Consider the following 13,422-nt stretch of genomic DNA (forward strand, 5'->3'; position numbering starts at 1 on the left):
GCTGAATTAAAACACCATTATGTATATGTACCATATTATAAGAATGACAAATCTGAGCTACAGAATGGCTAAAATTCAAAACATGTACCACAACACATTTTGGAAATGATGCACAGTGACAGAAGCTCTCATTCACTGGTGATAGGAATATAAACCATACTACTGTGGGACAGAGTTGTGAATTTCTCTCAAAGCTAAGCCCAGTAGAGCTCTTCTGTTTTACCCGATTTCATAAATCACAAGCAAAAGCCAGTCAGAACAATTATCTAACTTTTTTGAAAGTTTATCTTTTGACACTTCTTGGGGTTAAACCATTATACAGATGATCTTTAACACAGCAATGAGAAGGAACAACTTCTTATGCCATTTAACTTTTGTCTCCACCCCTCAAACTTAAAAGTTTCCTGCTATTGACTATGAGGATTGATAATATAAATAGGCAACTGACACTTACTTTATATGCACCATATGTTATATATATTACACAAGGTAAAAAGTAAGTGAGAAGCATAAGAGATTACACTGGAGAGTGACTACTCACTTATGTGGAAATGATTAGTGTGACAAGGTGATTTTGTTACATGTTTTTGAGATTGTGCCTCTCTGTTTCCTGAGCTAAAGAGACCCTCCTGCTTCCCAACCAGCTGGGAGTACAGCTATGTACGACCAGACCTGGTTTATTTTTATTTTTATTTATTTATTTGAGAGACAGAATGGGTGCACCAGGGTTTCTAGCCACTGCAAATAAAGTCCAGATGCATGCACCATCTTGTACACCTGGCTTACATGGGTCCTGGGGAATAGAACCGAGGTCCTTTGGCTTTGCAGGCAAGTGCCTTAACCAATATGCCATCTCTCCAGCCCCTGGCTTCACAATTCCAAGTGGCTATTCACACAACCAACTCACTATAACAACAATAGGAGGTGGCTACGAAATTATTATAGCAGTACAGTATTACTACAGTTAGTCTCATCCAGCTATATAATTTTGGTAAATGGGTTTTGAAATAGTATCGGATATAGCCCAAGATGGCTACCAACTTGCCAAGTAGCTGAGGCTGGCCTTGAACTGTACTCCTGCCTCCACCTCCCAAGTAATCAGATTACAGGTGTGTGTCACTACAGGTAACTTTAACATTGCACCTTTTTTATTACTTGATTTTTTTTGTTTTTTTTTCTTTGAGGTAGGATCTTGCTTTAGACCAAGCTGACCAGGAATTGACTGATGTAGTCTCAGGGTGGCCTTGAACTCATGGTGTAATCCTCCTACCTCTGCCTCCCGAGTGCTAGGATTAAAGGTGTGTGCCACCATGCTTGGCATTTTGTATCTTTATATTTACATTTTTCTTGACTGCAATTAACTTTAAGTATGGTCTGTGGTCTGTGTTTGTGTGCAGTTTAGAAGTTTTAATTTTTTTATAAAAGATTTGTATATATATTGTCATAATAAATTATAAAGTAGAACTATCATTTACATATATTTTATTGAACATATGTCACATTATTTTTCTTATTTATTCTTCTTTGCTAACTCTAGGTTACATTGTTTGTTTTTAAGTTTCTTTTTAAATTTATTTGGGAGAGAGAGAAAAAATGAGCACTCCAGGACCTCTAGCCAGTGCAAACAAACTCTAGACGCATGTGCCACCTTGTGCATGTGGTTTATGTGGGTACTGGGGAATTGAACCTGGGTCCTTAGGCTTTGCAGGCAAGCATCTTAATCACTAAGCCAGCTCTCTCCAGCCCTGTTTTCAAGTTTTTAAAACATCACATATTTAAGGGGGTAAGTGTGGTGGCATATAACTTTAATTCCAGCTCTTGGAAGGCAGAGGTTGGAGAATCACTGTGAGTTTGAGGCCAGCTTTGCTACACCTTGATCCACCTGGGTAGAGCGAAACCCAACCTTGAAAACAATCAGAAACACCAAAACAACAAAAAGCCTCCAGATATTTAAAACTTTCACATATCTGCAAAGGGGGATAAGAAATCTATATGGACCACACAATTCAAAACTATGTTGTGGGTCTGTATAGCACAGCCTGGCATACACATGAGGCCCTTGCTTTAATCCCTAGTACTAGAAGGGGCAGGAGGTAGACAGAGAAAAAGAAAAAACAGAAAATCAAGTGTGGTGGTATATGCCTAGAATCTCAGCACTTCAGAGATAGGCTGAAAGATTCCAAATTTAGGGCTACCACAGGCTGGATGTTAAAAAAGAAAGAAAGAAAAGCTAGGGCCACTGCGTTTGGTGGCAGGACTGATATGCCCAATTACTCAAGAGGCAAGACAGGGCAAATTCAAGGCCTGCATGAATTGCAGAGTGAAATCAAGGCCAGCCTGGTCAGCATGTCTCAAAATGAAAAAAAGTAAAAAGAGGGCTGTAGCTGTACCTCAGTAGTAGAGTTCTTGTTTAGGATGTGTGAGACCCTAGATTCAATCCCCAATGTCACAAAAGAGAACACTGAAGCTATGGCGGAGTGCTTTGCATGCGCAAAGCCCCAAGTTCAGTGCCTAGTACCACAAATACAAAACAGAAACAGCGCAACTATGTGGTTCTGTCAGTCTTCATGGAGCATTCAGAAGGCGGGGACAGGAGGATCTTGAATGAGGCACCTGGGCTATATGGCAAGAATGCCTCAGACACACCTATAAACACACATACGAAACTGTTATTCATAGTGAACAAGATTAGACATACATACTCAAAGTTTGCTCACAGACCCAGCAAAATGGTTTTAGGACCAGAAACTAGACCAAAATATAAATCTATCAATATATTTAAGCAAAGTGTTTCCATAAAAAATAAGAGGAATCAAGACTAGGGAGATAGCTCAGTGGTTAAAAGGTACTTGCTTGCAAAGCCTATTAGCCAGAGTTCAATTCCCTAGCACCCACAAAAGGCAATATACAAAAAGTGGTACAAGAATTTGGTGTACACTTGCATCTGCAAGAGACCCTGATGTGACCCCTTCCCCAGGGGAATGGAAGCCAAGAAAAAAGAAACCTAAGAGACATACCTAGGCAGTTTAAGTTCCACCATGGAGGTTTCTTGGACCTTAACAGTATTGATATATGTTGCTCTGACTCAAGTTTCCTAAGCAACCAGATGGTTTTGCATGTAAATTTCCTACAGGAATAAAAAGGCAGAGAAGAGAGTAAGGAGGGGAGAGAAAGAGAGAGACTGAGACCAAGAGACCTAGCAAGAAATCAATATGCAATCGATTTGGCAAACATCTCACAGTACATTAAAAAATTATCCTGATAAATTCATTTATCACCTATGAGTGTGACTCTCACTCATTATCTCTCCATGTATATGGATGTATGCATTACTGGCCAGATTATGTTTCTAAGACCATAATAGAAGCCCTATTATTTAGCAGCTAATTCATTGTTGAGTGGCATATGAATGCCAATGTATGAGTACTCTTAGAGACCAGTCATGTTTTCCCTTGACTAGAGCATGATTCAGTTAAGGTAGCAACAACCTTTCATGTCTTTATATACATGATAGCCCACTATCTGCTTGCCTTTGAGAGAGGGTCTCATCATGTTGCCTAGTTAGTCTGGAAAACTCAACTTTAAGTAATCCTTCATCCTTCCAAAACGCTGGGGCTAAAGGTAGGTGCCAAGATGACCTGCTCCAAGCTGCCCTTTTCTTTTTTGGTTTGCTTTTTGCAGTACTAGGAATTGAACACAAGACATTAGCACGTACTAGCACCACCACAAGGACACCTACCAGCCCTATCTTTTAACTGCATGAGGTATGCAAGGTCATGGCAAAAATGTAAACAAAATTGTATTTTGTGATGGTACGTACTACATTTTGCTTGATTTTTCTTTTCTTTTTGAGAAAAGGTCTCAAAGCCCAGGTGGCCTTGAACTCAAAATATAGCCAAGGATGAACTTGAACTACTGATTCTCTAGTCTCTACCTCCCAAGTGTTGGATTACAGGCTTGTAACATCACAACATATTAGCTTGTCTCTTTCTTCCTTTCTCACCCTCCCCCCCTTTTTTTCTCTCTCTCTCTCTTTCTCAATGTAGGTTCTCACTCTCTAGCCCAGGCTGACCTGGAATTCATAATGTAGTCTTAGGATGGCCTCGGACTCATGGCAACCCACCTACCTCTGCCTCCCAAATGCTGGGATTAAAGGTATGTGCCACCATGCCCAGCTTTCTCTCTCTCTCTCTCTCTCTCTTTCTCTCTCTTTCACACAGAGAATTGCTATTGTTACTAAGTAGCTTGGTCTGACCCAGAAATTCCTGTGCATCAGTCTCCCAAGTACTGAGATTACAAGCATGGGTTCTATTTATTATGTTTATAATCCCAACACTTAGGAAACAGAAGTAGGAGGGTTGCTGTGAGTTCGAGGCCAGCCAGAGACTACATAGTGAATTCCAGGGAAGCCTAGGCTAGAGCAAGACCCTACCTCAGAAGGGAAAAAAGAAGATACATGGTGGAATATGAATTTATTTGTTTCTATAGATTGCTTGTCTCTCCTACTAGGAACACTAGTCTGAGCAATGGTATTTGAGCTAAGATCTGAAGGAAGAAGAATCAAAGATAGACTTAACTGTCTAGATAAAGAAGACAGTACCAGAGACACTGCATGTCCATACTGTCTTCAGCTTTCCCATTCTCTTCCTGAAAATGTCCATTTGCCTTTTACTCTTCACCAAAACTGCTCCCCATCAAGAGTGCCAATTATCTTGTGCAGTGACAAAATTACAACAGCTTACAAATCTTAATTGAGGGGCTAAAGAGAAGACTCAGTGGTTAAAAGCACTTGCTTACAAAGCCTAATGGCCCAGGTTTGATTCCTCAATATCCACATAAAGCCAGATGTACAAAGTGGTACATGCATCTGGAGTTTGTTTATAGGGACAAAAGGCTCTGACATGCCCATCTTCCCTCTCTGAAAATACATAAAATATTTTTAAAAAATATTTTGTTCATTTTTATTTATTTATTTGAGAGTGACAGACAGAGAAAGAGGCAGCTAGAGAGAAAGAGAAGGAGTGCGCCAGGGCCTCCAGCCACTACAAACTCCAGACGCGTGCGCCCCCTTGTGCATCTTGGCTAACGTGGGTCCTGGGGAATGGAGCCTCAAACCGGGGTCCATAGGCTTCATAGGCAAGCGCTTAACCGCTTTGAACATACATAAAATATTTTTAAGAGCTGGAGAGATGGCTCAGTGGTTAAGGCACTTGCCTATGAAGCCTAAGGACTCTATTCTCCAATACTATGTAAGTCAGATGCACAAGGTGGCACATGCATCTGGAGTTCATCTGCAGTGGCTGGAGGCCCTGGTGTACCCATTCATTCCCTCTTTCTCCAGCTGCCTCTTTTTCTGTCCTTGGTTTTTTTGTTTTTTGTTTTTTCAAGGTAGGGTTTTGCTCTAGCCCAGGCTGACCTAGAATTCACTCAGAATCTCAAGTTCAAGGGTGCCCTTGAACTCACAGCGATCCTCCTACCTCTGCCTCCCGAGTGCTAGGTCTCTCTCTCTCTTATTTTATTTTATTTTTTTTTCAAGGTAGGGTCTCACTCTAGCCCAGGCTGACCTGGAATTCACTATGTAGTCTCAGGGTAGCCTCAATCTCTTGGCGATCCTCCTAGTTCTGACTCCCTGGGATTAAAGGAGTGGGCCACCATGCCTGGCATTTAAAAAATTTAATATCTTAATTAACTTTATTGTCAACTCTAGAATGGAGTAACAGTTCATTCCATAAGAGAAGCTAAATATTTCCATGGGCTGCAGAGGTCAGTTTTATAGATTGAAAAGAGATAAAATAAAGCAGAAATAACAAAAGCAGACTGGTCATTTCAAAGTTACTTTCTTTGTAAAGTGGAGACTGGGAGACAGGACAACAGAAATGTAATTGATTGGTTACTAGCAGATTACTTCAGGTTACTATTTGTATTAAAGAATGAAGGGAAGCCGGGCGTGGTGGTGCACGCCTTTAATCCCAGCATTCGGGAGGCAGAGGTAGGAAGATTGCCATAAATTTGAGGCCACCCTGAGACTCTATAGTGAATTCCAGGTCAGCCTGGGCTAGAGTGAGACCCTACCTCAAAAAACCAAAAATAAATAAATAAAATAAAGAAAGAAAGAAAGAAAGAAAGAAAGAAAGAAAGAATGAATGAATGAATGAAGGGATTAAAACAGAGGGACCTGCACTTTCATGCCAAATGGCCAGTTTGGAAAATTCCACTCTTTCTTATTCTGCAGATTTCTCAGGTCAGTTAACACCTTCCTTTCAATTTGGAACTTTAGCATTAGTGATAATTTCGAGTTTTAGTCTGACCTTTTGGGGCCCAGTATAAGAGCTTAAGTCCAAAGCAATAGGTTCTTATAACTTTCATTTAATAATATCCAAATTGGGGCTGGAGATGGCTCAGCACTTAAGAACCCAGGTTCGATTCCCTAGTACCCATGTAAGCTAGATGCACATGGTGGTATATGCATCTGGTGTTCATTTGCAGGGGCTGCAGGTCCTGGCGTGCCCATTCTCTGTCTTCTAAATAAGTAAATAAATAAAATATTTGAAAAAGGAAATAATCTCCAAATTGCCAAAAGTAGTGGTCAATTATTGGTCCAAATCTCACAGGATCCAGAACACTAAGTACATCACTCCTTTCCTCTTTACTTTCTGCACCTGGCTTCTAGGACACCCCACTGAGGCATTTCCTCTTTTCACTGCCAGCTCCTTCAGAGTCATACTTCACATCCATACAAACAATGAAATGTGCCTCTGCTGCAATCCACAACCACTATCTAAACATTACTATAGAGTAGTGTGTGGTGCCTCACTCCAATAATCTCAGCATTTGGGAGGCTGCAGTAGGAAAACTGCCTTGAGTCTGGGACAGCCTAGGCTACAGAGTCAGTTCCAGTTTATCCTGGGCTAGACTGAAACCCTGCCTCCAAATTAAATAATAATAATAATACTATGAAACCCAAGAATATAGCTAGATCCTTCCCCTCATTTGTTGATTAATTTGTCCCACTCTCTCCTCCATACTCCAACTTTTCAAGCTATTATTTATTTGTAAGCAGGGGTGGGGGAGAGAGAAAAATAAGAAAATGGGTATGCCAGGCAGGAACTCTGGTCACTGCAAATGAACTCCAGACACATATGTCACTTTGTGCATCTGGCTTTATGTGGGCACTGGGGAATCAACTCAGACCATTAGGCTTTGCAAGTGAGTGCCTTTAACCACTGAGCCATCTCTCTGGCCTCATACTGCAACTTTGTCTTAAGAGCTATCTCATATTTAGCATGGCCAATCTACTGACCTCTTCCTTCCCCAATATACAAATCTGCAGTTCTCTTTTACAAGTGAATATTCCATCTTTTTGTTGGCTTCAATCATGACACTCAGCTTCTTTCAAATGTCTCTTTTTTTTTTTCTTTTTGGTAGAGTCTTACTCTAGTCTAGGTTGGCCTGGAACTCTTACCTCAGCCTTCCAAGTGCTGGGACTAAAGGTGTGGACCACCATGCCCAGTTTCAAAGCTTTAAATGCCCTTTATTGATTACCTCTGTAAAAAGAGCCCATTGAACCTGCTCCTCCTTAACCCTAAGATCTGAGAAGCCTCCCACATAGATGATTAAGATGCTAAACCTGCTGGGTCATCTTTCTTTAGAACCCACAGCAGCTTGCGACTTCTATCCTTCAGTTCTACTCTAAATAGCATCTGTTAAGAATGTCAACTAACACAAAGCATACGAGTGAACTTGCAGAAAAGTAATGTTTCTCTTGAAAGAAAATGCAGGCATTGGCCTAAGGAGGTCAATTGTGATATTCTGGGGAGGAAAAGCAAAGGATGTGTGTAGATGAGAAGATACTACCATTGACTTGAAAACAGCCCACACAGTGAACTTTTTCCATCCATTGTCTCACTCTATTCTCTTTGCCTCCCCAGAAAAGCCTTCTGCACCTGCTTCCACAAGCCTCCTTCAAGCTTTGAAGGGAAAAAGGACTCTCTATCCTCTACAGGCCCGAGAATAAATCTGATTCTGCCCTACAAACTCATTTCCCACATACCTGTATCTGAGTGGCAGGCAGCTTGTCTGTTTGATCCAAGCAGTTTCCCTTTGACTTTATTTAAGAGTAAGTCTTGGGCTGGGGAGATGAATTAAGAGATTAAAGGTGCTTGCTTGCAAAGCCAAAGGACCCAGGTTGGATTCTCCAATACCCATGTAAAGCCAGATGCAAAGTGGTGCATGCATTTGGTTTTTTGGAGCTCATTTGCAGCGACTAGAGGCCCTGGTGCTCTCTCTCTCTCTCTCTCTCTCTCTGCATTGAAATAAATCAATAATTTTGGAAGATTATGTTATTAAAAAACATAAAAATAAGCTGGACATAGTGGTGCATGCTTTTAATTCCAGCACTCGAGAGACAGAGGTAGTAAGATCACTGTGAGTTAGAGGCCACCCTGAGACTACATAGTGAATTCCAGTCATCCTGGGCTAGAGTGAGACCCTACCTTGAAAAATCAAAACCCCAAAAAAAGAAAGAAAGAAAACTAACATGAAAATGTACCTTTCCTCTACTACCTGACATTATTCATTTCCTTTCTCAGTTATTTGTCCTTATCTCACTTGCTATGTGGTCTGCATGTGTACTCACTATTTTAAAATGCAAGCTCTATGTCAGCAGGGACATACTATGCTCAATGTCCTATTATAGAGCAGGCACTTGACAGGTACTTATTGACTGAATGCTTCGTGTTGTTTTGGTCTTCATCATTCTTCCCTGGAATAAATGCTTTCTTGACATTCCAAGCCTGGGTCTCCTAGGCATCCCAATAATGGAATCCCAAGTGTCTTAAACATAGAGTTGTTTGCTTTTTTTAAATATTTTTTAAAATTATTTATTTATTTATTTGAGAGCAACAGACACAGAGAAAGACAGATAGAGGGAGAGAGAGAATGGGCGCGCCAAGGCTTCCAGCCTCTGCAAACGAACTCCAGACGCGTGCGCCCCCTTGTGCATCTGGCTAACGTGGGACCTGGGGAACCGAGCCTCGAACCGCGGTCTTTAGGCTTCACAGGCAAACGCTTAACCGCTAAGCCATCTCTCTTCTTCATTGTTGCATATGTTCTAATGTCCAACTTTATTTTTTTTAAATAAATACACCTACTCTGCAATGTGAAGCATGACAATCTAATCTGATTATGTCTACTGACAGCCTTTCAAACCCGAGTCTTCTCAAGCATAACGACTTAAAGACAGTTTCAAAGTAATAACTGAATCGTTCGAAGACAATGCATTTGGGAGGTTTTAATAGGCTTCTGTCATACAGTGTCCTGAGACGTCCATGAGAATTCAATGCTAGAGCACTGGGGGAGTTCGGCCTCACGGGACGGACTTGACAACTTGACTCTTAGAACCTTTGCTGGGCTCAGCCAACTCACAGCACCGAGCCACCTCCATGCAGAGGCGGAGCGGCAACTGCACCGGGTTTCGGGTTCATTCAGGGACGGGCCAGGACGACAGCACAGGCCGCTCCCGACCCTCCACACCGCTACCTCCCCGGCCCTCACCTCTGAGGGTCGCCCGCCGCCTGCGTGTGTTCTCTCCCCGCACGTCACCGGGAAAAGTCCCCGGCCTGTGTGGCGCCCGCCAGAGGCAGCTTCGTACCCACCGCCCCACCCCCAAACTCTCAGAGGAAAGCGGAGGCAGCGACAACCCTTTCAACCGACAAGTCACACCCCAAACCTACCACGCGAACCAGACGGCGCTTCTCAGTCGACCCCTGGGCCTCCCGAAACCGTTGGTTCGCGGGCGACCAGCGCCGTCCCGGTGGCCCGTGGGGCTTGTAGTTTCGATCGCAAACACAACGCCTCGCGAACGTTGAAACTACATTTCCCAGAAGCCAGTGCGAAGACACCTTGTCTGCAGGTTTGGCTGCCACAAATTTTTTTTCTTCAGGGTAATCTTATATTCAGACTCGATTTCTACCAGAGGTCCCGTCGAGCCCTGGATTTGTTGCACTTTCTTTGAGTGATTAAAAAAAATCTCGGTGCACGTCTACCATTTACTTGTCCCTTCTCCCGGCCGGCGACCAACGGAACGGAAAACGCCTCTGGGAGGGCGGGGCGGGTAGACGGAGTGACCCTGACAGCGCATGCTCGCTCCTCGCGTCTGCGCGTGCGCAGCAGCGGGTGGTGTTTGGCCGCGCGCGTGCGCAGCAGCGGACGCGTGTGTGGAGCGGAGGTTCTGAAGGTATCCTTCTCGAGGGCGGGACTTCCTCCTCCCCCCAATGGCTTTTCCTCGGCGGGTCGCGTCTGCCTGGGCGGAGAGGCAGGCACCGGGGTAGGGACGGCTCCTGGCGGGACCGCCGGGCGGGGAAAAGGGAGGGGCGGAGGGGGTGCCGACCCCATCTCGCCTCCCTGCTCCCGCCCTCTGGGCCTCTCTCCACCGCGGAGGCCGGGCGGAGGGGCGGGCTCAGAGCCTCAGGCCCGGCGCTCCCTCCAGGACTGCCGGCTCGCCCTGTGCCCTCGGGCTCCTCGGCGGAGGCGGGGGGCGAGGACGCGGGCACCGGAGGACCGGCGGCGTGTCCCCGGGGTGAGGATCCTGCGGGGTTGGGAACGCTCCAAAGGGAGAGAGACCGTGCACCCCTTGGGGTCGTCCACAACCCGAGCCCCCTGTGGCTGGGGGTCCTGGTTCGGAGAGGCCACCCCGCCGCTGGGGCGCGAGGAGGAGCCGAGGGGCGGGGACTGGTGCTGGAGGAGGGCTGGGGTGGGGACGCCTGGGAGAACCGGGTCGCAGCAGACAGACGCACACAGGTCCCTGGATGGTTCGAGAGCGTTCTGCTGCCACCACCTTTTCCGGGCACAGCACGGATTTGACAGCTCCACGACGTGAGGACGTCCGTTGAGCTCGCCACCCCGCGATCGCAGCCCCCCAAGGCCCCCTGTCCAGCCGCACCAGCGCCGCAAGATCGCAACTTTCCAACTTTGGTTTTTGCATTTTTTTTCCTGCTCCCACCCCCCAGTCCCCGGCCCGAGGGCCGCCTCTGCGTGCAAGTGGAGGTTGCGAGGGTGAGCGGACTTGCAGGGGCCACTGAAAGCATCCGTTTCCAAAGACACACTCCGGGGTCCAAATGTCACTCAGACGTGCGTTTTCATGACGACTGCGTTTCTCCGGCTCTCTTCTCCATCTCTCATTTTGAAATACCAAAGTGCTTGGTGGGGCATGCAAAAATCAAGGTAACCGAGGATTGCCAAGGAAAAGCTCCCGATTGTCATGGCTGAAGGAGAACATGAAGTGAGATGGGACGGACTGTGCAGTCGAGATTCAAGTACAAGGGAGACAGCGCTGGAAAACATTAGGCAAAGCGTTTTCCGAAAAGCCGAGTACCTCCGTTCGATGAAAGAGACGCTTCATCGTCCATCAGACGGACTTTCAAATGCTGTGTCTTTGGATGGGCTGAATAAACTTCTTGCTCATTTGCTTATGCTGTCTAAGAGGTGTCCCTTTAAAGATGTAAGAGAGAAAAGTGGGTGTATTCTGAAGAGCGTCGAGGTAAGGAAGAGCATTATAAGTACAGTGAAATTTTACTTGCAATTATTGGCATTGTTTTTGCTTTGTGTGAACTCTGAATTTATTCTTAGAGCGTTCTGTAAAGCACTGAATGTTGGGGCAGAGTTGAACAGGATAAACGGAAAAAAATTTTCAAATACAAGCAAACAAGAATTTTTTTATAGTATTAAGCAGAAACTGTATTGCTGGTAAGAAAGAAAAATATGAAAGGTATAATTCATTTCAAGTCAAGTCCGCATTTCTTTTATATGTTGCTGAGTGTGGCCATTATACTTTTTACATTGTCACAATCAGTGTTCTGTGTGGAAAGTTTGGCATTTAAACCTCTGAGATAATATTAAATGTTTCCTAGTCAGCTTGTTGAAGAGAATTGGTGAAACAATATTCTCTTCCTCTTAAAAACAAACCAAAACAACAAAACGGGATTTTTTTTCCCAAACTGTAACCTTAAAGAAAAAGGACTAGAAAATGATTTTTTAAAAGCTAAGTTATAAAAGAAGCTGACATTATCAGGTTGAAAAATTGGACTCAAAGTTGGACATGGTAGCACAAGCTTATAGTCTCAGCCCTGGGAAGGTTGAGGCAGGAGTGTTGCCCTTAGTTTGAGGCCAGCCTGGACTACATCAGACCAGTGCTACCTTATCTAAAAACAAAAGCCAAAAACCAAAAGAACAAGTGAAAAGTTGGACCCAGGTAAGGTGTTTGCTAGGAATAACTTTGATGCTCAGCCAGCCTTTCCAGTGTTTGCCTAAATTGTTTGTTTCTTTTCCCCATGTCTACCTATTTATGAATGCAGTAAGATAAAAAATGCAATTTCCCCCATTGTATCTGTAACCAGTTTGTCCTGTATACAAAGTTTGGGGTCGGGGAGATGGCTCATTGGTTAAAAGGCACTTGTTTGTAATGCCTGTTCAAATCCCTGATACCCACATAAATCCAGATGTAAAACGTGGTGCAAGCATCTGGCATACATTTACAGTGAGTAGCAAGAGACCCTGGCATGTGCATGCACACATACGTGCAAATAAATAAAATATTTATTATCATTTTTGTTTTTTTGAGGTAGGGTCTCACTCTGGTCCAGGCTGACCTGGAATTAACAATGTAGTTTCAGGGTGGCCTAGAACTCATGGCAATCCTCCTACCTCGGCCTCCCGAGTGCTGGGATTAAAGGCGTGCATCACCATGCCCGGCAAATAAAATATTTTTTAAAAAGTGATATGCTAGCTTTATGACAAATGTTTATAAGATATGAATACTTCAGTGATTGTACTTGTCCATCCATAATTACTCCATCTACATGTATCACTCAGAGTCATATGGAAGAAATTTTAAAATTTGTAATTTACTTGGGTAAAGCTAACGTTGACAATTCTTATATAGGGGCTTGAATTTAATGTAGAACATAAGAAAAGTAGTCATATCTATAAAAATAAAATGTGAAAGCTTTCTTATTTTCTCCGAGGTAGAGTTTCACTCTAGTCCCAGGCTGGCCTCAAACTCACAGCAATCCTCCTGCCTCCCAAATTCTGGGATTAAAGGTGTGCACCACCGGCTTGACTTCTTTGGGTTTTTTGGGATTTTTGTTTGTTTTGTTTTTCAATGTAGGATTTCCCTCTAATCCAGGCTAACGTAGAATCCACTATATAGTCTCTGTGGCCTTGAACTCATAGCGATCCTCCGACCTCTGCTTCCTGAGTGCTGGGATCAAAGGCATGTGCCACCGCGCCTGGCTGTGGTTTTTTGAATTTGGATCTCATTCTAGCTCAGCCTGACCTGTAACCCTATAGCCCAGGCTGGCCTCCAACTCATAGTGACCCTCCTACTTCAGTGTCCCAAGTGCTGGGCATAAAGGCATGAGCCACCAC

At 44.1% G+C, this 13,422-nt stretch overlaps 2 protein-coding genes across 7 annotated transcripts in view; one reads left to right on the plus strand and one right to left on the minus strand.

Moving 5' to 3' along the window:
* Cep57l1 (centrosomal protein 57 like 1) overlaps positions 1-10,087 on the minus strand; it is a 57,905-nt gene extending 47,818 nt beyond the window's left edge. For 3 of the 5 annotated variants that reach the window (XM_045154471.1, XM_045154468.1, XM_045154472.1), the window contains exon 1: positions 9,732-10,087. The gene's annotated coding sequence lies outside the window, so the exon portion shown is untranslated. Of the gene's footprint in view, positions 1-3,017; positions 3,128-8,050; positions 8,129-9,731 lie in introns of all 5 variants that reach the window. The other 2 variants (XM_045154469.1, XM_045154470.1) reach the window with 2 other exon arrangements.
* Positions 10,088-10,303: 216 nt separating this feature from the next.
* Positions 10,304-13,422, plus strand: part of Sesn1 (sestrin 1) — a 116,057-nt gene continuing 112,938 nt past the window's right edge. Inside the window, exon 1 of one of the 2 annotated variants that reach the window (XM_045154365.1) lies at positions 10,304-10,324. Coding sequence is in view for 1 of the 2 variants with exons in the window: in XM_004660617.2 (XP_004660674.1) it covers positions 11,258-11,536 (279 nt within the window). In the remaining variant the exon portion in view is untranslated. Of the gene's footprint in view, positions 10,325-10,529; positions 11,537-13,422 lie in introns of those variants that run through there. The other variant, XM_004660617.2, reaches the window with a different exon arrangement.

The sequence above is a fragment of the Jaculus jaculus genome, chromosome 7, assembly GCF_020740685.1.
Source record: "Jaculus jaculus isolate mJacJac1 chromosome 7, mJacJac1.mat.Y.cur, whole genome shotgun sequence".
Classification (NCBI taxonomy): domain Eukaryota; kingdom Metazoa; phylum Chordata; class Mammalia; order Rodentia; family Dipodidae; genus Jaculus; species Jaculus jaculus.